At 36.2% G+C, this 23037-nt stretch overlaps 6 protein-coding genes across 7 annotated transcripts; 3 read left to right on the forward strand and 3 right to left on the reverse strand.

Moving 5' to 3' along the window:
• Nucleotides 1–786: 786 nt before the first annotated feature.
• Nucleotides 787–2434, forward strand: LOC103840380 (V-type proton ATPase subunit E2). Its single transcript, XM_009116882.3, has 5 exons — nucleotides 787–1422; nucleotides 1499–1655; nucleotides 1740–1942; nucleotides 2032–2131; nucleotides 2208–2434. Exons 1-5 carry the CDS (start codon nucleotides 1220–1222, stop codon nucleotides 2250–2252), a joined length of 708 nt encoding a protein of 235 aa, XP_009115130.1. The 5' UTR covers nucleotides 787–1219; the 3' UTR covers nucleotides 2253–2434.
• LOC103840379 (BTB/POZ domain-containing protein At3g08570) lies at nucleotides 2384–9297 on the reverse strand. Its single transcript, XM_009116879.3, has 5 exons — nucleotides 5932–9297; nucleotides 5780–5846; nucleotides 4560–5705; nucleotides 3914–4487; nucleotides 2384–2478 (listed from the first exon to the last, which is right to left on the reverse strand). Exons 1-4 carry the CDS (start codon nucleotides 6000–6002, stop codon nucleotides 3948–3950), a joined length of 1824 nt encoding a protein of 607 aa, XP_009115127.1. The 5' UTR covers nucleotides 6003–9297; the 3' UTR covers nucleotides 2384–2478; nucleotides 3914–3947.
• Nucleotides 9298–9518: 221 nt separating this feature from the next.
• On the forward strand, nucleotides 9519–11726 carry LOC103840382 (N-acetyl-D-glucosamine kinase). The gene is made up of 7 exons (XM_009116884.3): nucleotides 9519–9908; nucleotides 10148–10295; nucleotides 10373–10564; nucleotides 10786–10914; nucleotides 11050–11219; nucleotides 11309–11439; nucleotides 11511–11726. Exons 1-7 carry the CDS (start codon nucleotides 9692–9694, stop codon nucleotides 11577–11579), a joined length of 1056 nt encoding a protein of 351 aa, XP_009115132.1. The 5' UTR covers nucleotides 9519–9691; the 3' UTR covers nucleotides 11580–11726.
• On the reverse strand, nucleotides 11584–17564 carry LOC103840381 (WPP domain-associated protein-like). 2 transcript variants are annotated; one of them, XR_627603.3, is made up of 6 exons: nucleotides 14355–17564; nucleotides 12589–14206; nucleotides 12386–12512; nucleotides 12164–12265; nucleotides 11903–12076; nucleotides 11584–11823 (listed from the first exon to the last, which is right to left on the reverse strand). XR_627603.3 is itself a non-coding variant. In XM_009116883.3 (5 exons), exons 2-5 carry the CDS (start codon nucleotides 14193–14195, stop codon nucleotides 12008–12010), a joined length of 1905 nt encoding a protein of 634 aa, XP_009115131.1. In that variant the 5' UTR covers nucleotides 14196–14206; nucleotides 14355–17564; the 3' UTR covers nucleotides 11816–12007. The 2 variants fall into 2 exon arrangements, 1 of the variants encoding a protein (XP_009115131.1); XM_009116883.3 differs by having other exon boundaries at nucleotides 11816–12076.
• A 261-nt stretch (nucleotides 17565–17825) lies between these two features.
• Nucleotides 17826–20669, reverse strand: LOC103840383 (2-succinylbenzoate--CoA ligase, chloroplastic/peroxisomal). Its single transcript, XM_009116885.3, has 10 exons — nucleotides 20296–20669; nucleotides 20082–20154; nucleotides 19764–19935; nucleotides 19581–19682; nucleotides 19406–19503; nucleotides 19100–19293; nucleotides 18895–19022; nucleotides 18438–18817; nucleotides 18152–18357; nucleotides 17826–18052 (listed from the first exon to the last, which is right to left on the reverse strand). Exons 1-10 carry the CDS (start codon nucleotides 20493–20495, stop codon nucleotides 17923–17925), a joined length of 1683 nt encoding a protein of 560 aa, XP_009115133.1. The 5' UTR covers nucleotides 20496–20669; the 3' UTR covers nucleotides 17826–17922.
• Nucleotides 20670–20891: 222 nt separating this feature from the next.
• On the forward strand, nucleotides 20892–22653 carry LOC103840384. The gene has a single exon (XM_009116886.3). It carries the CDS (start codon nucleotides 22057–22059, stop codon nucleotides 22504–22506), a length of 450 nt encoding a protein of 149 aa, XP_009115134.1. The 5' UTR covers nucleotides 20892–22056; the 3' UTR covers nucleotides 22507–22653.
• Nucleotides 22654–23037: the final 384 nt, after the last annotated feature.

Below are 23037 nucleotides of genomic sequence, written 5' to 3' on the forward strand. Positions count from 1 at the left end.
AATTTTTTTGTAATTAATTGGAAAAGTCAGGGGCATCTTAGGATTATGCTTTAATAGTATAGACTAGATTTTGAAAGCGCGGGTTTTTTTTTTTCAATTGACAAATATTTAGTAAATGTCATATTTTCATGTATTTGTATTTTATTTTATAAAATACTTAAACTTTTTATCTTTATTTATCGTATTTCATTTTAAATGACTATTTATGTTTAAAAAAAAAAATTTATTTCGTTAATGAATTAAGTTGGTATAACTCTGATAAATTAATTTTATTATGTGGTTAATATTTTAATAAAAAAATTATATACTTTTAATAAAGATTTATACTTTTCAATGAAAAAAATCAATTTTTTTAATGAATGCTTAAATTATATTAAGAAAAGAAAAAAAATAATAATTAAGAATAGCTGAAAAAAAATTATTTGAACTTGGACTCAATGGTCCAAAGAAAAAAAAATGTGAGAACTGGATCTGATTTCTTAATCGGTCCAAATGACCCAAGAGATCTGATGTGGGCTGGATCCGAAAAAAATGAACCAGTATACATGTGTTATTAATATTACTTGATTGTCATTAATGAAACATGCAATGTTAGTAAATTCAGGGCATATTAAGGTAAAAAAGAAAATAGGATTATGTTTTAATAGTATAGATACAGATGCAAACTGATGTGTTTAATACAATGATTTACACTCGTATGTAACGAGGTAGACCATGTTTAATTAATGTACTTTTGATTAGGTTCAAAAATTAATTTTTAAGTAGATGAAAAATATGACTATAAATTAATAGAATAGATATCTGCAATGGCATGCTCCAAGCTTTTTGATGATTCTTTCCGCTAACAACAAAAGCAACATGAGTAACTTAAGTTTCTTCACCCATAATTTAAATCATTAACTAGCCGAAATGGAGTTATGCTCAGCCAAAATAGTCTGTTTAATTAGTAATCAAATTTTCATGAAGAGTAAAACCAAATTAATAATATGTTATTGGGTTTTGTCGAACTTATTCATGTTTTTTTCTAAACAAGACTACTTCTTCACAATCTGTGATTCCAAAAATAGCAGTGATTTGATATAAAGAAAGAGTCAATGGTCCATGAAAACGAAGTTTTGGCACCAAAAAGTGGGTCTAGCTCCTCTCGCAAGAGTTATAAAATAGAGTTTGAGAAGGAAGTTTGTGATTGTTTTTGTTTGTGTGTGTGTGAGAGAGAGATATGAACGACGCAGATGTGTCAAAGCAGATACAACAGATGGTCCGGTTCATCCGGCAAGAGGCGGATGAGAAAGCTAACGAAATCTCAATCTCCGCTGAGGAGGAATTCAACATAGAGAGACTTCAGCTTCTCGAGACTGCCAAGCGTAAGCTCCGTCAAGATTATGACCGTAAGCTCAAGCAGGTCGACATCCGCAAGCGCATGTAAGCTTCTTCTTTGTTTATATCACTTTCATCTTCTTCCTCTCAGGCTTCAGACTAACTCCATTTCTCTCTTTAGCGACTACTCGACGCAGCTGAATGCAAGTAGGATTAAGTACCTTCAAGCACAAGATGATGTTGTCACCTCCATGAAAGACTCTGCTGCTAAGGATCTCCTTCGTGTCTCCAACGACAAGAACGCGTACAAAAAGCTTCTCAAGGCTCTAATCGTAGAGGTATTGATTTATTAACTTTCTATATATACTTATATTATCCTTGTCGACAAGTCCTTGACAGTTATAACTGTGCATGTACGTAAGAGTTTGCTGCGGCTGAAAGAGCCATCAGTGCTGCTGAGATGCAGAGAGATGGACAAGAAGGTTGTTGAGTCAATCATCGAGGATGCTAAGAAACAGTATGCAGATAAAGCCAAAGTCGCGTCTCCTAAGATAACCATCGACGAGAAAGTGTTCCTCCCTCCACCTCCTAATCCTAAGCAACCTGATTCACATGACCCTCACTGGTAAACTTCTTCCATCGTTTCAATCTATCTTTTTTTGCTTGTCACGTAATATCATCCACATGAGCAATGAGGGTGTCTTGATGGTGAAGCTCGGGAGGGGTGGTGCTAGCTTCTCAAGACGGAAAGATTGTCTGCGAGAATACTTTAGACGCACGTCTAGACGTTGCCTTCAGACAGAAGCTTCCCCAGGTTTGGAATCTTCTTCTTTAATTCTCATCATACTCCCAACCTCTCAATTTAGTCAGTTTTGTTTTCATCTCCACAGATCCGGACACGCCTCGTTGGAGCTCCTGAAACCTCAAGAGCATGATACTACCAAACCAAGCTTACTCTCTTGCTTAAGCCCCTTAATAAGTGACGTGACATTCAAAAGGATCATCACTTTTTTACATTTCTAATTATTTTCATCTTGACGAAGAGAATAAATTTCTAGTAATGCCATTTTCATGTCAACTTCTTCTAGAATTTTATTTAAGAAATCGCATTGCAAGATTTGTATACACTCAGACGTAGCCATAGACTTTGTTAAGAATACATCCCTTATATATTAAAGGAGAAACATTGTAATAAATGTATTCACACTATAATAGACACGTGGCAGCCTCACGATAATTTGATAATAAATATGCTAATGCGTTCACACTATATTCATAAATGTGTTTACACTATATACTTTATATTTTTAATATAAAACTCATATGCACGGTTCCAATAAAACTTTGGATTTTTCGTTTCGAATCAAAACAAATAACGAATCAAAATCTAAACTATATATATATTATTTTTATTGTTTACGGATAAAGTCAGGCAAAATATTTCTAAATTTTGTTTCCATTTGTTATCCGTTTTGATTTGAACCAAAAAATATGGATATCTCTAACTCTACGAAGCAAATCAGTTACTAAAATATAATTAAAAAAAAAACAAATCACAAATTCCAATATTTTTAGGAACGGATATCAAATTCGATCTGTTATATGCATATATGTACATATATGTACAGAATTATATATATATATATATATATGTTATATATATTATAGTTTATATAAGTTTACAATATTTTATGAATTAAATTTATTATAATAGGTATTAAAGTTTAGAAAGTTAAATAATATTTTATTTTGTAATAAAATGTTATTATTAAATTTTTCAATTATTTTATAAAATTTATTTTATTTACAGATCAAATAGGATATTCTTTAAAATTCTAAATCATTTCGGTTATCAGAGTCACCGACTATCTAGGTGGCTAAAGATTGAATCGACTTGAATGCCTCCAAATACCCAGATATTCGATATGTGCACACCTCTATTTACGGATACAATTGATTTTTCTTTATATGGAAAAAATTCACTAATGTCAAGGCCTTTTTAATTTTTAATTAATTTTAATTTTATCTTTCATGTATTATTTAGAACAAAAATGTCATTTAATATTAATTAACAATATCTTTATATATTTGTCATTTATTCTTATATACTTTTACATACACATACATATGCACATTGATGTGAGCACCTTATAAGTATTTACCACCACTGAAGTATCTATTTTTTTTTGGAAGTTGAAATATTTTTTTTCTTAATGCTTCTTCCACTACCGACCAAATTGTAGTGAAATGATTTGTCTTAATAGTTTTCTTTTTTTTTTCTTGAACTATTATCCGCTTACAAACTATGATATACAACTATTAGTTCGACATGACGATTATCTTAAATTTATAACATGAAAATAAACAAATAATAGTAATTTTTGGTTTTTTCTAAAAAACTAAAAAATCAAACATTCTAACAAAACAAACCAAAATAAAATATTAATTTAAAATAATGGTTATATTTTAGGAGATTAAAAACCAAAAAATAACTTAAAACCGAACCGATATCCAGATTAAACAAATTTAATGTGTTTTTATTAAAAATAACAAAACAAATAATCACATTCCGCGCAAGGCGCGGGTTATTACCTAGTGATATTATTATTAAGTGTTCCCTAGCTACCTTTTTAAAACATAGACTCTGTTCGGTTAATACCGGTTTTGCCCTTCAACCTAGGCCTGTTTTTGCGGTTAGCCTTCCGTCGCTTCTCTTCTTTAGCTCCACCACCAAATAAAGACATCCTCCCAATCCCTTTGGAAAGTGATGTCAGCAATGTTCCACCATGACCTGACTTCTCAATCATCCCTTGTTTCATCAAAACCTGCTCCTTCTCTAACTCGCTTAGCCTCACTCTCACCCTCGAGATCTCCAGCTTCAACTCTTTGTTCTCCCTTCTCAACGATGCGTAAGTGTCTCTCGGAGAAGTTGCCCCGCTCGGGACCCCGCTGCTGAGTTTCTGAGACGACATTACCATCCCTTCTTCCCCTGACTCTCCTGAAACAATGTTCTTCAGACGCAGCTGTTCCGAATAGAGCACTCGAACAACCATCTGCACCGGTAACCGATCGTTCTGAGCCGCGTGGCTGCATGCTTCTTGTGTAAGTTTCTTCGTGTCTACGAACTGACAAAGACTTTTGCATTCTTGTTCGGTCAGCAACGGATGCCCCTAAACATTCATCACAAAAACATCAATACGAGATTCTTGCAAAACACATAGATGTTCAAGGCTAGTAGTTACCTTAAGAAACATATCAATAGCTCTGTAGAGACCATCATGCGTGACACGCACGTAATCCGGCAAAATCTCTATCAAATCCGTAAACTTGTTAAGACTCAGGAACGGGTCTGGTGCGATCTCTGCCAGGTACGCATCTATGATCAGTCCCACTTTAAGTAACGAGCTGTGGCACGTGGAATCAATCAGACTCTCAGTCTCGTTGTCATCTTCGTTACGTTCTTCGTCCTCTATCCTCTTCAAGAAACAGACTAGTATCCTATGCACGGTCTCCACATCGTACATGGACTCTTCGTCTCGGACGACAGGTATGAGTAGATCATCAAGCGAGACTCTTTCAAGCTGATGAGCGATTCTCATCTCAAGCTCAAACCTGCAAGAGACGGAAACGTTTATAGTAACCCCAACCCTCAACATCCCAAAGAGGAAACTCAGAGGGACTTTGTCGTTGGGGAAGAGGCTAACGATGGCTTCAACTACGTTCCTCTGCTCGTTCTCAATAGTTCCAGAGTCGAGCTTGGTACGTTCTTGACGGTTTCTGATTCCTTTTAAAGACTCCTGAGAGTAATGCATTAAAGAAGTGATGATACTCTCGGACCGCAAGCCTGTTCTCGCCATGGCAGAGACAACACGTGCGTAATAGTCGATCCTAAGAGCAGAGAGGTCTTGGATCCACCACTCTGGTGGAGAGTCTCCTCTCTGGCTGGTTCTGTTGAGACGCGATAGTCCCAACACTAGCTGTTCTCTACATGCATTCATAGCTATAGCCTCCACGCACCTTTCAGGGACGTGGTAAGCTTCGGCTATGTCGTGAGGGTGAAGCAACAACTCGCAGGAGCAGAGGACTTCCACCGACTTCTCCAGGCTTCGAAACACGACCTGCTCGAGGTAAGACTCGGTCCGTGCGATGAGATTCTCTTCTTTGTGGTCCTCTGTCATCTCGAGGTAACCGGCTGCGCAGCGGAGAGCGACCACGTTGGAGATGGTGATCTCGAAGTTGATGCCGTAGCAGAACTTCATGGCCAGCTCGAAGGTGTGGGACCCGCCTGGGAAGTCTCGGAGCTCTGTGTGGGAGAGGGTTCTTGAAGAGTCTTTCATCTCTGCCGCCACCAGCTTCCTGATCTTTCCACACCGAGCCACCAGAGGAAACTGCAATATTGAAAATCACCATTTAATTGAATTTTGTTGAACTGCTTATGTGTGTGTTTGTGTAAGTCACTGACTTTGTGTAGTAGAAAGGGCTCTCCATCTACGACAATTGTGATATCTCCCGCAACGTCGGAGAATATGCTGCAATATCCTCATTCATTAGTAAACATATATTGCAAAAAAAAGGAACAAACTTGGACATGTAGAGTGAGAGAGAGAAGAGAACCGGGTGGTAAAGGATTTGGAGAAGCTGGTGGGAGGAACAGGAGCAGGAGGAGGGTTGTCCGATGTACCCATCAAGAAGACCAAAGTCTCTGCAGACACTCTCTCTGTCTCTGGTGTTGAGGAAAACCTTTCAAAAACATAGGCTTTGGGGGATGTTAGCTTTTCTTTTTTAACTTTATCTTTGAAAAAAAGTAATTCCAAGTTGAACACTTTCTTTTTTCATCAAAATCTTTTGATTATTATTTTTAATACAGTTACACTTTAAGTTTCGTGATCTTGACTCCAAATAGTGTTACATGTGATTGGAAGCACGTGAGAAAAGAGGGTTTGTGTGGCACAGGGCTCCATAAAGACTCAATTATTATAGTCTATTGGGGACACACACACACATTCTTTCCCTTTACTAATTGAGATATCTGTTTTTCAACCTCTTTAACACTAAAACCACCTTCAAAAAAACCTTACTTTCTGGTATAAACAATCACAATTGTGTATTGGTCCACTATGTCACCACTACTTTTGCTCCCATTTCGTTTCAGCAAATATATGACATGATGATTTGAGGCCGGACCAGAAATCTACCCACTACTAGCAACAAAACAAATGGCATAAGGACAGAGCCAATGCATCCTTTTTGTTGAATATCTTACAGATTCTCAGTCACTAATACATCACTGTAGTTTTTTTAACATTTAAAACCACCTTTCTGTCAAGTCAAATTTATGTTTGGTATGTTCTTGTTGGAGCTTCTTTCTCTTGCTTCCTTTGGATGTGGACATGGTTGAAGATACTCACGTAACTAACGTAACTACTTGGTTTTTAACTTATTTCTGCTCGTATCTGTCTAAATTTTCCATATATACACTTTTTTTTTCCATATATACATTAGTCCTTCTTCGAGTCAGTGTTCACATTCTCCAAGTGTTCCAAGGACATCTCTGGGGCTTAAACAACAATAATCTATTTTCTCCATTGCCAACCTTCTGTAACAAACCTTGTGAAAAAAGCTCTCTGCCGTGCAGAATAATACTCTTCCATGCGTAAGATGATCTTGAGCCAACACTGCAATCCATGAAAGAAAACCGCGTAAAATACCATTGTTTGAGAATCCGAGATAGAAGAGATGTAGGATTCGACCATATTCTCCAAGCCTGCTTCGCAAGAAGGGATTGGTTAAATTTTTCGATGTCCCAAAATCCCAAACCACCAAATTCTTTGTCTTTGTCAAAGCTGTGCAAAGACAAAGAACTTGGCATCCTATTAAGCAACCCAGGGAATTTTTTTCTTGTTATTTCTAGAGCTCCACCAGAATTCCATCATAGTGCTTGTGAGTTTTGCACACACATCCTTTGGAAGTTTAAAACAAGACATGGCATAGATTGGTAGAGCCATTGCCACTGATTTTAACATGGCATTCTATTAATTGTTATATATACCTGTTCGTCTTAAACCGTTAAACTTTTGAAAGACTTCGTACTTTGCCACTTATACCCTTTTTAATTCTATTTAAACAATCTTGGATCGAATTTTAGATACAAAAAAATAAATGTTGAGTGTATCACACATGACGTGATCAAGGAGTTATCTCGTCTAGTGTTATGAGTCTCGCTGGTCATAAAATCAATTAAAGCTAACACACAGTGCCATATCATCCGAAAGAAAGCCCTATCTCTAAACCATTCTCTCTTTGCTATTTTATGTCCATGTCTCTCCGCTTTTGTCTTTGTCCAAGGTCATGGTTGCTACCAAAAGTGGACGTAGATATGTAAAAAATCTCTTGGTATAATATGTATGCATGTGTATGGAACAAAGTTTAGGTTATGAATAAGATACGCAAAAAGTCCCTTTGTTCTTCTTTTCATGTTTCTTCAGATCAGATTAACAAAAAAAAACAGTAACCGTTTTAAAACTCTTTTTTAATGAATTGCAAGAAAAACTATTAGATAATGTTAAATTTACATATTTAAAAATTATAATAATAGAAAAGGATGAATCTTTTTATTAATACTTTCTGTTTTTTTTGAAATTTTAAAAAATTGTCACAATAATTAAAGTTGCCAAGCCAGAATTCAAGCTCTGGCATACGTAGAAAAATATATTCGTTAACTTTCGATATATCACTTAATCAAGTTCTAAGTCCATTCCTCTTTAAGCTCAAGAATAAGGAGCTTGGCTGTGTGGAACAGAGAAATGGATTATACATGCTGATAGATGTGTGACACAGGATTACGAGTTTGTTATGGAGCGATGACGTGTCAGATAATCATTGGCTCCAGAATATTGATTTAGTGTGAAGCAAAGAAGATTTGGGTTTAGCACAATATTAGGAAACAAAATATTGTGTGAGACGTATATAACTAGATTACTTTGGGTAGATTTAGGTTAGCCGTTCAATTGAGAAAAAGCTTGAGCAAGAGACGTGTTCTTGTCAAGTGTTTTGTGAGTGCAAGGGAGAGTGACTTGAGAGTGCAGTTCGGTCCATGTATTTGAGAGATTAGAAATTGGTATGTCTCTAGTCAGTAAATCGGATTAAACAGATCTAGGAGGATTGTTTAAAAGGTTTCTAATAAACAAGAAAGTGTTCTTGGAATCTCTTGCGTATTTTTTCATTTGGTTGTCTGTGAACTTTCATCTTCTGCTATTGACAATAAATTTATCTTCCAACTCATCAGCAGAGAAAGAATATGGTACGAGTCCTAAAATTACGAAGTATTGGATTCAACATTACGGTCTCTTATCGAGGTATTACTAAGTGCTAGGGGGATGTAATGTTTTTAGCTCCGCCATGGGGAGGACCAATGTATAACAAAATTGAGAGTTACACAATGGGTATGCTCCAACCAATAGACAGGTAACTATTGATGGTAGATTTGTGTTCAGTATATACAGTTATTGAAATATAACACTTTGCTTGTTTTGTTCTTGGGTAGGTACAAATTGTTTCAGATTGCTCAGTCCATTACGCCTAACATATAATGTTCCTACCGCGAAATGTTGGTTTAGCTCAACTGGAAGAGCTCGCTTGGCTCTCCTCTCCACCTCTAAATCTTGAGGTAAGGCATTTATCTAAGGAATACCACAATGAGAGCACAATTACTTGCAAAACTCTTAACTTGGCAATCCTCCATGTATTGTTATTTTCAGGCTGAAGAAGACTGTGTTGGAGGCAAATTGAAAGCCATTACGGCTTATTTTAGTTGACAAAGTGTAATTGTATTTGCTTCGGAGGAATTAATCTCATGTGTTTAGACACTTGGCTTGGGACTTGTTACAAAGACAAAACTAGAAGGTCTCTGGATAATGTATTCTTAGCGAAGGTATGTATTAAGGGGTTCTTTCATCTCTCGGGACATTGAGAAACAGAAAAAAACTTGGTTTGATTTGATTTAGTAACCATTAGCACATGCAAGCGCATATACACCTTATAAATCAAAATCCGAACACATGTCTTTCTTCGTATGTGTGATCTATCTTTTTTTTAAATTTTCAAAATATATCCTCAACTCGAATGATTGAAAAGAAAAAAAGAAAAAAACTTTGACGTGGATATATTGTGCTTCTTTTGTTTGTTTGTCCTTTGTCGTTGATTGATAAACCTCTAAAACAAAACAAAAATAAACTCGTGAATTACGCTTTTTCATTTTCAAGCGTGAAATATCTATCTTTCGTTGAAAATTGAGGGGATCCCAATCTTTGATCTACCGATCGAAAGGCACCAACTTTCCGACGACCCATTTCTCCATCTTCCTTGATCTGATGAAATGAGGAATCCGCATAGCAATGGAAACCTTCCCAAGCTGGATGATGGTAGAGAATCAAACGGCTACGGAGATGGCGTCATCTTGGGCCTTGACGGCGGCGCCACCTCGACGGTCTGCGTCTGCGTGCCGTTTTTCCCGTACGGAGATCGTTTCCCCGAGCCTATTCCGATCCTCGCTCGAGCCGTCGCCGGTTGCACCAATCGCAATAGCGTAGGAGGTTCCCTCTTCGCTCTCTCTCTCTCCCCAATTTTGAATCTTTCTCACTTTTAGTCCTGGAATTGGATTTGGTTTACAACCTTGATGAACACAACAAGTCTTTGGTTCTAGTCCTATGGAATGTGGATCTATAGTTGTCAATTCTATCTAGGAATTGGCTTTCATTCATTGCAGCAATATGTTTGGTTATACTTGTGTGGGGGCACCACTTTGATTCTTCTACCTTTTTTATGTATGCAGAGACTGCAGCGAAAGATTCACTAGAGCAAGTTATTTCAGAGGCGCTTGTACAGTCCGGTTCAGATAAATCACATGTCCGCGGTGTTTGCTTAGGTGTTTCTGGTGTTAATCATCCCTCAGACCAGGAAATGGTTGAAAGTTGGATAAGGTGGTGTAAATAATTATATGGTTATAGGAGTTTGATGTGTTGATGATTACTCTCTTCTCTTTATGTTTTTATTTCAGGGGCATGTTCCCAAGTCATGTCAAGGTATATGTTCAGAATGATGCTATAGTGGCTTTAGCTAGTGGGACAATGGGAAAGCTTCATGGATGTGTTTTGATTGCCGGTACTGGATGCATAGCCTATGGCTTTGATGAAGATGGCAGGGAGGCTAGAGCCTCTGGTGCTGGTCCTATCTTAGGCGATTGGGGAAGGTATTTTCCTTTCCTATTCTTTTATCATATGTTCTGATCCGCATGGAAAATGGGAAGATGTTAGTTTTTTAGTTATACTTGTTAAATGGTTTCATAGATACATTAGCCAGCTCGTGATGGAAGCTATAAGACTTTTACCATATGCTATTTGTTGGAAATACACTTTGTAATGTATTGAGATTCTTTAACCGATGATTGAATCATGATGTGATTATTTACAGCGGCTATGGGATTTCTGCACAAGCCTTAACGGCGGTGATTAGAGCTCATGATGGCCGTGGTCCAGAAACGATGCTCACAAGTACCATCCTAAAAGCGCTTGGACTTTCCTCTCCTGATGAACTCATCGGGTACATGTAGCTTTCTTATCCATTACTCTTTAGAAATGAAGAGCGGTACTCCTTTTTTCTCTTTATTATCTATCCCTTTGGACGAAAACACGAACAGCACATCCAAATTGGTAATCTAATGTTTCTGGGATGTAGGTGGACTTACGCTGATCCATCTTGGGCACGTATCGCTGCTCTTGTTCCTCAAGTGGTAACTTGTGCAGAAGCTGGTGATGAAATTTCAGATAAGATCTTGGTTGATGCAGCTGATGATTTAGCTCTAAGTGTTAAAGCTGTTGTACAGAGACTTGGTTTATGTGGCAAAGGTGATTTCACATATCCAACAGACTGTTTTTTTTACCAAGTTTGCTTTGCCACTCGGTTCCTTAATACGTCAGAATTGTTCTCGTTGCAGATGGGACAGCTTCTTTCCCGGTTGTAATGGTGGGTGGTGTCCTAAACGCTAATATGAAATGGGACATTGGAAAAGAAGTCTCAAAGCGTATCAACAAACACTTTCCCGGCGCTCAGACTATCATACCAAAGGTTCAGCTTTTTACTTCTCGTCATTATCTCTCTCACAAGACTGAATAAGTAACTATTGATATGTTCTTCAGGTAGAGCCAGCTGTTGGAGCAGCATTGTTGGCCATGAACTTTTTAGCTGTCAAAAACGATGTTTCTTAAATCTTTTTAGCACACGACATAGTGATCAATTTTTTACTCTTGTTGTGGTACATATGTACAATAGCACATTAAAAATCTCATTGTCAAAGGCCAAATCTTGTTATTGTCAAGTTCCAGTTCTTGTTATTATTTGTGATCTCTTGAACATTCTTGAGATGCTCTCTAATGCTTTAGAATTGGAGGGTTATAGAAATTCCTTACGACGATCCAAGAGAGGTACTATTTTGTCTTCAACGAGATCAACCTATGATTCACATAGATATAAGAAAAACTATCGTCAACGCTAATTCTTGCTATTGATTCTCTCTGATTACAAAACATACCCTACTAAACAAGAAGAGAGGTGAACACTGGCAGATGATGTAGACTTGGACAACCAGTAAAGCAATGAAACTTGTGAGAAAGGAGATTACTATATGAAGACTAGATCAGAAAACTGATAATCTCTTCGAGCCTTTTCTCAATTCCCTCTGGACAAGCTTCAAGATCTCCATAATCTGATAGAAATAAAGAGAGAAAAATGATGAAAGCTTACTATACAATGCAAGCTTCATAAGATTACTATAAGAGATGGATTTGCTTACGCCAGGGTAGTGCTTCAGAATTGGTGAGTAATGATCAAGAGCTATGTATATTTTCTGAAGGAGGTCCAAGAGAGAATCAATTTCATCACCAAGGAGATCAACCTACGTTTCAAGTAGCAGATAAGAAAAAGATTTATCATCACTCTATTGCATGTCACTGTGAAATAGGGTTTAAAAAAGCTTCTATGAAATGTTGAAGAGAGAGGAACAATAGAAACTCACCTCAGTCTCAGCCTTTTGGAGGTCACAAGTCTTCTTCTCCATTTGTTGCTTGTACATCGATTCTCTAATCTTGAGTTCATCCACTTCATCTATAAGATCATTTAATTGGCTCTGCATACTTTTCAACCTACAAATCAACATATACTCGTACATCAAATGCGTAGATAATTATGTCTAAAGAAAACTTTTAAGCAAACAGATACCTATAGTTAGTCTTTTTCGTCTTTTCTGCTACCAAACACTCGAAATCTTGACTCCATTTAGCAAGACTCAGAACCGTAGATACAATCTGATCCTGAAGTAGTTTCTGCTCTGCTTGTGTTGATGATAATTTCAGCTCAGACTTCATTCTCTCATTTTCGGTTATCTTCATATCCTTTCTAGCCAACTCAAGCTTCTGTCTCAACTCAGATATCTCCATAACATAACCTTTAGTCTTTTCCAGATCGCGAGATGAGGCAACTCCCAGTTCTTTGCTTTGATCTTGAATCACTACTGCTTGCTGATCAACTTGAGATTGCAGATTGTTAACATGTTGACATACTATCTCTAGCTTCTCCCTCACTGTATCCAAATCATTCTCCTTCTCCTTAACAAGACATTCAAGCGAGTGAATCTTTTCTTTCAGTATTCCTTTCTCAGCAATCTCCGATCCCATAGCTCGTTCCCTTTCTGATACATTTATCTTCAGCTCTACAAGCTTTTCACCAGCTTCCTTCAAAGCTTCTTTGTACATTATTGCGCAGTACTCTTCTTTCATGTAGGACTCCACACAAGAGTCTTCAAGAGCAATCTTGCTTCCAGAGGCTTCTTCTCTCTCCAAATTAGCCTCTTCTTTTGCACACTGAAACTGGTTCACAAACTCTCCCACAAAAGACCTATATACATCTTCATAGATAGAGGCTTCAACATGCAAATCCTCAACATCTGATTCAAGCTTCCGGACAAGCTCTCGATGATGTGACACCTTCTCACCAGCCTCTGAAAGTGAATCTTTAAGCTGACTGTTTTCTAGAAGCAGAAAATCTAATTCCCTCTTGGAGTCAGCATTGTTCTTTCCTTTAAGCTTCTCACCTTCCAATACAACCTTGTCCAGCTTCGAAATGATATCAGGGATCTTCTTTCGCAGCACATTAAAATCCTTGTCCTTGTTCAAAAAAGAAAGTGAAGGGCACTCCTCTAGTTTCAGGCATCTTCTCTTAATGCTAAAATACTCCTCAGTCATCTCTTGCATTGTGCACTCATGCTCTCTTTTCAACTGATTCATCTCTGTCTTAAAATGGTTGATCAACTCGTCACGCGGTAACTGTCTTAAATACTCTAAATTCTCAGGCTTTGACGTGACAGATCCTATATGCTTACCAGAGACTTTACGTTGCAGTATATCAGTAGTTCCTTCATGGTCCTCCAGAGCCTTAATGTCTCCCTTTTCACGACCCGAAAGCAACTTAGAAATTAACTCTAGTTCCCGGCGCAGACCAGCAATCTCTTTAGCCTTCTCAAGTACCAAACCACAAGATTCCTGCACCAACAATGTCTCCCCATAGTCAAGAATCAAACGAGACTGCGAAGTTTCGTTTCCTTCAGAACTCGACAGTTCCACTTGTGTCTGAGCAATCTTATCAGCCGCTAGAGTCTCAACTGTATCACTAACGAATCTTGAAACAGTTAACCGGTGGTTATTCATATCATTCTCTAGAAAATCAACATCCGGATTCTCCTTAATTACACTATTATCAACAAGGACTGATTCATCATGATCTTGAGAATCTAAACTAACTGTACCATCAAACATAACCTCTGCATCCATAAGGAAACTCCCTGAAACAGATTAAAATAGCAGTGTGTATGGGTTTACACCGACCGGGCACAAATCAGAGATAGAAAAAATAAAAAAAAAAAATGGATTAAAAAGGTGGGTAACAAATTTAGACAGTAATTAAAAAAAAATTTGGACAAAACAACTTACAAACAAAGCTGTGTGTATGGGTTTCTTTTGCCGGAGAAAAGCGGTGGGACCAAGTTCTAAGGAGGTGGGTCTTCTTCTTAATAAAGAGCCTTTAGGGTTTTTATTTCTTAAACGAGGAGAAACGCAGAGAAGATGGATCGACTTAAGCAAAAATGCTTTGGGAAACGGTTCGGAGGAGAGTAAAGGACAAAGAGGTTTTAGCGAATCAAGGAATCTGCATTTTTTTACGTAAACGCCCCTTCGCATAAGTTATTTTCTGTTGTTGTAAGAGTGGTGCGAGTGCTAACGGTTCATCATATACACTATGCTCATAAACTTAACTGGCTCTTCTTATAGGATAAACCGGTTATCCTTTTGGTTTAGTTCTTAGTTTTATGGTTTAGTCCTTTGGTTTAGTAAACTCTATTCTATTTGTAATCTCTTTCTCATTTACCAAAAATCAATCAAACACAAAATATTATATTCTAAACTTTAATTTTCTCTGTTCATCATTGTCCACCATTGAATCTACGTTCTTCGGGTTGATCCTTCTTCTTTCGTGACCATCTTCTAGGCTTAGAATTGTCGGTTCTCCAGCTCTCGATGAGTTCTAGAGTGGATCCACGTATTGTTATTGGGTTTACCGTAACAGCTCTGGTTAATTATTAAACCAAGTCAGATCTGACTTGTTCGGTTTGGTTCTATCATTCATGAATTGGAGTGGGAAGAGCCATACTAGACCCTTTAATGATTGGAACTACGGCAAGAAGTTCAATTCTTTAAGATCAAATACTAAAATATACCACATAGGTCTAAAAAAAAATCAAATTGACACATGCTTCTTTCTTTTTCTTTTATATTTAGTTCTAAAAAAATTATATAAAATAACCAAAAAACTTAAGGACTCTTAAAACAAAAACAAAACTTTTCTTTAACCATTCACCAATTTTTAATTTCTTATCCCAAATCGGTCGATCCATTGTCATATTTAATCAATACTAGATTCAAGATAAATATGAACGCATAGTATTACTAGTTAACTAGTACAATTCAAATCAGTACAATTAGTAAAACTAAAACCAGTATAATTAGTACAAATAGATTGAGTATAATCAATATAATTAAAACACGTATAACAAGTACAATCTTTATGGTGATTTTTATTTTGTTTTTAGCGTATAAAGATGGTAGAAAAATTATGATGTAGATACAATAAGACATGTTGTTCTAATCTTTCTCCGCAGGCATGTGTCAAATACATGAATGGTATATTTTAATAATATTTAATTTAGATTATGATTTGTTTACAAGTCGTACTAGTTAGACTAGTTGTACTATTTACGGAAAAAATCATCTCCATCTTTTTCTCTCAAGACCAAAAAAGTAGATGTTGAGCCAACAAATGATACATAAGCATTTATGTTTGATGTTTGAACTACGGTAATAATAGTCCAACTGGTTTAACTATAGTAACTAGATTTTGACTCGCGCTTTTAAAGCGCGGGATTTGTCTCTCTTACAAATACTTTATTTTATAACTTATAAATTTATATTATAGCATAGTAATAATCTTACAATTACGTTTCATGTGTACACAATGTGTTTTGTGTAGATGTGTAAAATTTGAATACCACGAGTTTTTTTAACTCACCATATTGAATCAAGGAAAATTAGGTAAAATAATCAACAAAGAAACTATATGTTACTAAGAAGGTGCTATTGGATAGATTATTTATACACTTCTAAAGATTTAGGTTTTATAGTGATTCTGGTGTTATTCAATTAAAACTCTTCAAGACTATGTTAAAATTTAATGTTATTAGTTTATGATTTTGCAATAGATACTTAAAAGTTTTTAAGAGTCTCGAGCAGTGTTTTGATGTCTGACCCGGACCCGTGGTCAAATTGATAAACCCGGTGACTCAGTAAATAATCCAGTTTGGGTTTTAGAAAATGTCCATTATTTAAAAATTTGATAACATCATTAAAAATCCTTAAATCCGGTAACCTGACAACCGTTGAACCACCGGCTGAACCAGCAAGTGATTTTACTTATTTTTTTTAAAAAAAGTTTTGATTATTAAAATCTGTGTTTTATTTCCAAACTTGCATTGAACTTTCTGATTTTATCATATAACATCGATTAAACTATTTTGTTTATGATTTTTAGATTTTGGTGAAGATTTCACTATACCACCTAAAATAATAAATTGAAAGATGATATTTTATGTGTTTTGGTATTGGTTTTCTTTTTTTTTTCTTATCGAAAATTCTAAAGCTTTACTTTTCATTTATTTTAGATTTAAAATTTATTTTTACTATTCATAGACATTAAAAGTTTATGAATTTAAGTATTGTTATATTTTCTATTATACTATTTTAAGTATTCTACAGTGACTGAATTTGATAGGTATATTTCTGAAATCCTGTTTTGTTTAAGTGTAGATACTTTGAAGATTAGCTTGCATATACGTGTAAAAGGGTACAATTTTTGATATCTAAGCATTAATGTGGTAAATATTATACAAATCCAATAATATTTTAAAGTTTTGAAGTCGCGTATTTGTAGGTCATACGGTATCATGAGTTTGGATTTAGTAACAGGGAATTTTTTTCTTTTTTTTTAACAGGAAAATTTGGTTGTAAAATGATATTTTGCATAAAAATCTCGACTGCTTTTATATTAATACATATTGTATAGCACTATCATGTTATTAAAACATATTCTATAGCCCTATCATATGATCTTATAATACTTAAACGAACCCTAAAATGATATTTAGAATGTTCATAAACAACAGTCTTGTTAATGTATATTAATAGTAATTTGTTGAAAGTATACACGAAAATTATTATAGGGAAAATGTTTTAAACTGGTAGGTATTGTGTTGACAGTAAAAAATATATGTTTGCTATCTTAACTAACTACGCTGGAAGAGAAATGAAATTTAAAAATAAGTAGTTCTTGGAATTAAATAGATTTAGTGAAAAATAAATATAATTAAATAACATAGGTTTTAAATAAAGCAGTGACACTGTTTTAATAATATTGATATTGTTTGTCTAAATCAAAGTAAGACCAAAATATTATTAGTTAATGAAAGGATCCAAACAATATTTTTTAAGTAGATTTATTTAAACTCCTTCCCTTTTAATAGTATTGATAGTTTAATTGTACCAACACTTGAATTGTGTTGTTTTAGCATTGAGTGGTAGGCTTCCACCCCAAAACCTCTTTTCTTCACATGGACATAAAAATAAGATAAGAGATAAACTAATTGTTAACACATATACAAAAATAACATGATGCAACTTGCATTTTTTTATATGAAGAGATGACATATCAATGTTTTGTTATATTTCCATATATGATAATAGCTTTTTATTCTAATGTTTTCAAATTAACAAGGTCCATTCAGTGATTTGATCCAATGGTTCTCATTAAAACAGAATTGATTTGATCGAAGGATTCATATTGACCCTGTAGAATAATTTAGGTGGTGGAAGATTAATTTTTGGTCATTTCGTCCATTTGAGATTTTTGTCCAATTCTTTATCATACAAAAAAAAGTCTTAGAATGTAATGTGGTCAGAGAGAGCTAGTCAAGAGTTGGAAATGAGACATAACTTCTCTTCGGACTTCGTCTCTTTTCACTTTACCAGTTGTTGTCAATGGAAACTGTTTCTCCCATCTGACAAACCTCTTCGGAATCTTAAACCTGTCCACATTTCATACGTATCATGGATCAACTAACCAAATATAAGAGAGAAGAAATCAGAAGCGGTAACATTTTCATCCATTTTTCAAGATATGTTACCCTGTAAGATTCTGTGTTCTACAATGATGCTTCAGTGCCTCACTAGACAATTCGGGATCTCGGCTGCCGCGGTTTTCGACATCAGACCATGTCCAATTCTCTTGTAAACGAACACAAGCAACGACCATCTCACCAAGACGAACATCCATGACTCCTATAACTACAGCAGACACAATCCCGGGATGCTCTAACAGAACAGCTTCGACCTGTACACATTATATAATGGATTCAATCACAAGTCAAAGAAGCACAAAACTTGAGGCCAATCTTGTGTTGGAAGTTTAACCTCTTCAGGGTAAACATTCTCGCCACCAGTTTTGATTCGTCCACTGGACCGACCTATGAGCCACAAGTTACCAAACTCATCGATGGTCCCAATATCACCTGTGTCAAGCCAAGCTCCATTCCTGCTGGATTCTGATGTTACAGCATTTTCATGAAGACTCCAATATCCAAGCATTGTGTGTGGTCCGCGAGTTAGAATTTTCCCAACCCTCCATGAATTTTCATCGAGCTTAACCATCAGTTCAATATGAGGAGCAGACTTTCCAACACATGTGCCTTGCTTTGGTTGATTAACCGAAGGATATGTCACTTTACAAGAGTCTTGTGTTGTTGGATCATAGAGAGTCATGAAGGTAAGCGAAGAGCACGCTTCTGTCATCCCTTTAATACCAAACCAAAAAAAAAACGCATAAAAGGTCAATGAAAATGGTTGACTTATAAAGATAACAATAACTCACCGTATGCTGAGAATATTTTAGCTCTTGGGAAGATTTTTGCGGCATCTTTTAGGAGTTCGGTTGATAAAGAACCTCCTCCGTTTAGTATCTTTCTCACGCAGCTGTTTTGAGCTCCATTTTTCCTTGTCCTTAGGAAGCAAATAAAAGTTTCAGATCATTAACAGTTTTTAAAGACCAATACGTACTTCTCATTTGTCTAGTTTACCTGTTGACAGAAACAAGATCAGCCATCATAGCTGGGACGGTGATGAAACAAGTAACATGTTGTTGTTCCATAACTTTGAGAGCTGTATTGGCATCAAACTTTGGCAGCAGAACATGGCTAGCGCCGACCATTAGCATGGCCATGGCTGATGACAGACCGCCGATATGAACTAATGGTGATGTATGCAAATACACCTGCAGAAAATAAAATTACACGATGAAAAGAGAATTTTCAAGCTCCTACTTAAAGAAGTATATTCAGCTTTTTAGCTGAAGACAAGAAGATAAATGGAGGTAAAAGGCGTACATCATCCTCACCGTAACCAACAACGGCAATCTTAGCTAGAGACTGTGTGATGAACGCCAAGTGGCTTATCGTCACACCCTTGGGTCTTCCCGTTGTACCTATTGCCAAGAAGAAACAAAAGGAGATTAAGTAAGCTGAGGAGAAACACATGAAACAGAACTCAACTTGCGTGTACCAGAAGTGAAGCATATCACAACAGCATCATCAGGAGCCCAAGCGTATGTTGTCGATAAGGAAGGCACCAGGACATTCTGTGTAAGCATCTCGGTTGTTAAAACTGCCCGGAAACAAGACAATAAGGTCATTAGCTTTAGCTCCTAACCGTTGAGTATTGAAGGTTTATATACACAAATCATACATTGGTTATGTTCACTTGCAAAATCTGTTGAGGTAGACTCCATCAACACACGCCATTTTAATGAAGGTATATCGATATTCTGTACATCAATGCACCACGAGACACAGGCCTCATCGGTGACCAAGAGCACAGGTTCTACCAGCTGCATCGCCAGTTTTGCTTCTTTCAAGCTCTAACCATTGGCAAAAAAAAAAAGAGCTGTCAAAAACTCTCTCTTTCCCATATACAAAATCTACTAAAGAGATGTAATGTAAAACGTTTTTTTTTTACCATCAAATAATTTCAGACAAAACTGGAGTTAAGAAAGTGATTACTGACCCATCTGTAATTCAAAGGAGCAACTATTCCTCCAACCAATGCAACAGCCAATAACCACTCCAAGAACAGATCACTGTAAGGACAAGACAAAAAAACTTTTAAAACAGCCAAATTCTAATTCACTTTAAAGGAAGTCAACGGAAAATAATGACGGTCAACGCCAGGAACCCAAAGAAAATGAAAACATGTTAGATAAATCACGCATGCATTTGACCTGTTAAGAGCAGCAATAGAGACGACATCTCCGTTTCGGAGGCCTAGACGAACCAACCCTTCGGCGAGTCTTAATACGCCATCGACGAACTCCTGGCCGGTGCGCCTCCGTTGACCGTAGACTGTAACGACGGCGTTTCGTTTGACGGTGGCAAGCCGAGTCAAACAATGACAGAGATGGGGACGAGAGTAATTAGCCATTTCCAATAAGTGGCGATATATCTTTTTTACCTCATCGGAGGTTTATTGAACTGTCAAGAAGAAGAAGAAAAACACAAAAGGGCGCGGGATTTGTGTTCTTCTTCTTCCATTGATGACGTGGCGGTATATGTCAATCGCATGGACGACCTCTCCTTATCTTATCTTGTAAGAAAAAAATCTTTAGTATTAGAATCGCTGTTTAGTGAGTATTTGGGCCAAGTCCATTATAAATAAACTGGCTTTCTTATAAGACTGATATAACCCCATAGTTAGGGATGTTAACAATGGGTTTTTACCCATAGGGTACCCTAAACCCGGTTGGAATTTAAAAACCAAAATCCGTATATTCAGTTTTCAAAATTCGCGGGTTTATTTTGGGCGGGTCTTGATTTATAAATTACCCGTTCGGGTTTTACCCTATCGGGTTTCGGGTACCCTATGGGTTTTTAAATATATATATATATAATTGAAAGGACGACTTTTACCCTAATTTTTAAGGATTTAAATGATTGAAATCAAAAATTAGATGTATAAATCAAAACATACAATGCCCACTATTAAATTTTGCACTCTCTATAACTTATTTATTTACTTACATTATGGATATAGTATAAATTTGCAAATTGAAAATTATGAATGATGAAAATTTTATTTGTTACTTTATACAGAAAATAAATTTGATAATTGAAAATTAATCAAATTTAATACAAAACATGATTAAAATTAAATATTCAATACATATAAATTTAAGTTAAAACTATAAAACTTTAACTAAAAAACCACAAAACTCAAAAAAGAGTTTTTTCGGGTACCCGTGGGTAACCCTAAAGTTCTAGGGTTTTTCGCGAGTTACCCTAATAGTACCGGGTTTTTTTCGGGTTTTATAGTTTAGGGTATTTTCTGGGCGGGTTTAGTTTGGGTTCGGGCCGGGCCGGGTTTTTTTGCCCATGACAACATCCCTACCCATAGTACATACATCTTCCGTGAAAATCTAAGTTTTGAGTCTCTAATTCTTTGAGAAATTGCCCCCCTTTCGAATAAAGATTCGACTTCAACAAAACAAAAGGAGAGGTTTATTTCATGCTTTACAGAAAGAGAAACCTTGGATACCACTCAACTAGAAATGCTTATTTTCTGGTCTATACGACCCTTTGTGCCATTTCGTTTTCTCAAAATCTTACTATTAAACTATATTTCGTTTTATCCTATGGCAATATAATCTGACACTTTCCGTACTTTAATTCGTTAAAATTCCCGTAAATTTAGGGCCAATCTCCGACAAAGAAATTCACGAGAAATTTTAATTTTAAAACCGGATTCAGACAAAAAGCACAAGAGTCGAGAGACACTGTTGTTAGTCGACCTGCTGTAATAAATAAAAACATTTTGCAATCGATAGGCCGTTTGCTTGTTCACGGGATTGTTACTTTAAAAACGGCACCGTCTCTTCATGAATCGTATACTTTGCACTACAATATTTTCTCATATAAATACCAGCCTTCGTTCACTTCACGGGATGGACTTTGTACCTTGCTGAAACTTTCTCCAAAAGCACAAATTAATGGCTTCACAAAGAACCGCTGTGTTTCCGACACCTCTGGTCTCATTCGTGATCGTATTCATTATCTTAGAAGCGACGACGACGGTAGACGCTAGAGAATTACGACCGGCGGATCACGGACTAGAGTACTACTACGAGCCAAGCGAATCATCATCGGAAATGACGTCCTTCTTTGGACCCCCTTCTTGGAACGAGCTAGATTCGACACCATCATCGTCGTCACCTTCTGGCTCGATATTGCCTAGTGCGGTGAAATCTCCAGTAGTGACGTCGGCACCAAAAGACCGGGGAGATGATGGTCACCTGATGAATCACGTGCTGGTTGTGGGGAGCTTCGTGTGTGGAGTCACCGGTGTGGCTTTGATGGTGGCTTCTGCTCTCATTTATTTTCGTCCAAAATTACAAAATTCGTCTGTTACTTGTGATCAGATTCATAATGATACCAAGTAGGCGAGTTCATTATTTCTAAAATTGTTTCTCAAAAAATAATGATGCGTTTGTCTACATACTAATGTGAATCGTTATTGATGTAGAAAGCAAACATCTTTATTAGACCATGATTAATGGAAGATTTTTAGGGTGGGGTTCTTAGTAGAATATATAATCGGTTAAAATATTTAAGAACATGTTCTTAAGTTTTCTAGTTAAAAGTTAAAAGATGTGTTCCTGTTAAAAACTCCACCATAAGAATTTCGATTAATGATGCTTTTATCTTTGTCTGTTCTGTACCAAAAAGAACAAGAAAGAAATACATAAGAGCATGTACATCAATGAACCCCCTATTGGGGTTCATATGTATTTTTTATGTATTTAATTGTGGGCCCGTGAACAGTGTTGAATCCGGATCAATTGTGCTCCTCCATCAATGAACCTCAAATCCGGGTTCATAGGAATAAAAAAATATAAGTTTTCATCCAAAAAAAAATATTTTTTTAAAAAAAACTTACTAAATATTTTACATTATTTATGAAAAGTTTTTAT

Source organism: Brassica rapa, chromosome A09 (assembly GCF_000309985.2).
Source record: "Brassica rapa cultivar Chiifu-401-42 chromosome A09, CAAS_Brap_v3.01, whole genome shotgun sequence".
NCBI classification, from domain to species: Eukaryota; Viridiplantae; Streptophyta; class Magnoliopsida; order Brassicales; family Brassicaceae; genus Brassica; species Brassica rapa.

Coding starts and splice junctions, on each gene's coding strand:
- LOC103840382 (XM_009116884.3), top strand. CDS start 9,692: ATGAGGAATCCGCATAGCAATGGAAACCTTCCCAAGCTGGATGATGGT. Junction 9,909..10,147: donor CAATCGCAATAGCGTAGGAG/GTTCCCTCTTCG, acceptor TTATGTATGCAG/AGACTGCAGCGAAAGATTCA. Junction 11,220..11,308: donor ACTTGGTTTATGTGGCAAAG/GTGATTTCACAT, acceptor TTCTCGTTGCAG/ATGGGACAGCTTCTTTCCCG.
- LOC103840379 (XM_009116879.3), bottom strand. CDS start 6,002: ATGGGTACATCGGACAACCCTCCTCCTGCTCCTGTTCCTCCCACCAGC. Junction 5,847..5,931: donor TCCAAATCCTTTACCACCCG/GTTCTCTTCTCT, acceptor AGGATATTGCAG/CATATTCTCCGACGTTGCGG. Junction 5,706..5,779: donor AGCCCTTTCTACTACACAAA/GTCAGTGACTTA, acceptor TCAATATTGCAG/TTTCCTCTGGTGGCTCGGTG.
- LOC103840381 (XM_009116883.3), bottom strand. CDS start 14,195: ATGGATGCAGAGGTTATGTTTGATGGTACAGTTAGTTTAGATTCTCAA. Junction 12,513..12,588: donor ACGAAAAAGACTAACTATAG/GTATCTGTTTGC, acceptor GTTGATTTGTAG/GTTGAAAAGTATGCAGAGCC. Junction 12,077..12,163: donor TTCTGAAGCACTACCCTGGC/GTAAGCAAATCC, acceptor TATTTCTATCAG/ATTATGGAGATCTTGAAGCT.
- LOC103840383 (XM_009116885.3), bottom strand. CDS start 20,495: ATGGCTAATTACTCTCGTCCCCATCTCTGTCATTGTTTGACTCGGCTT. Junction 19,936..20,081: donor CTCCTTTGAATTACAGATGG/GTCAGTAATCAC, acceptor GCCAATGGTTAG/AGCTTGAAAGAAGCAAAACT. Junction 19,023..19,099: donor GATCTTGTTTCTGTCAACAG/GTAAACTAGACA, acceptor TTGCTTCCTAAG/GACAAGGAAAAATGGAGCTC.
- LOC103840380 (XM_009116882.3), top strand. CDS start 1,220: ATGAACGACGCAGATGTGTCAAAGCAGATACAACAGATGGTCCGGTTC. Junction 1,656..1,739: donor TCAAGGCTCTAATCGTAGAG/GTATTGATTTAT, acceptor CATGTACGTAAG/AGTTTGCTGCGGCTGAAAGA. Junction 1,943..2,031: donor GATTCACATGACCCTCACTG/GTAAACTTCTTC, acceptor TTGATGGTGAAG/CTCGGGAGGGGTGGTGCTAG.
- LOC103840384 (XM_009116886.3), top strand. CDS start 22,057: ATGGCTTCACAAAGAACCGCTGTGTTTCCGACACCTCTGGTCTCATTC.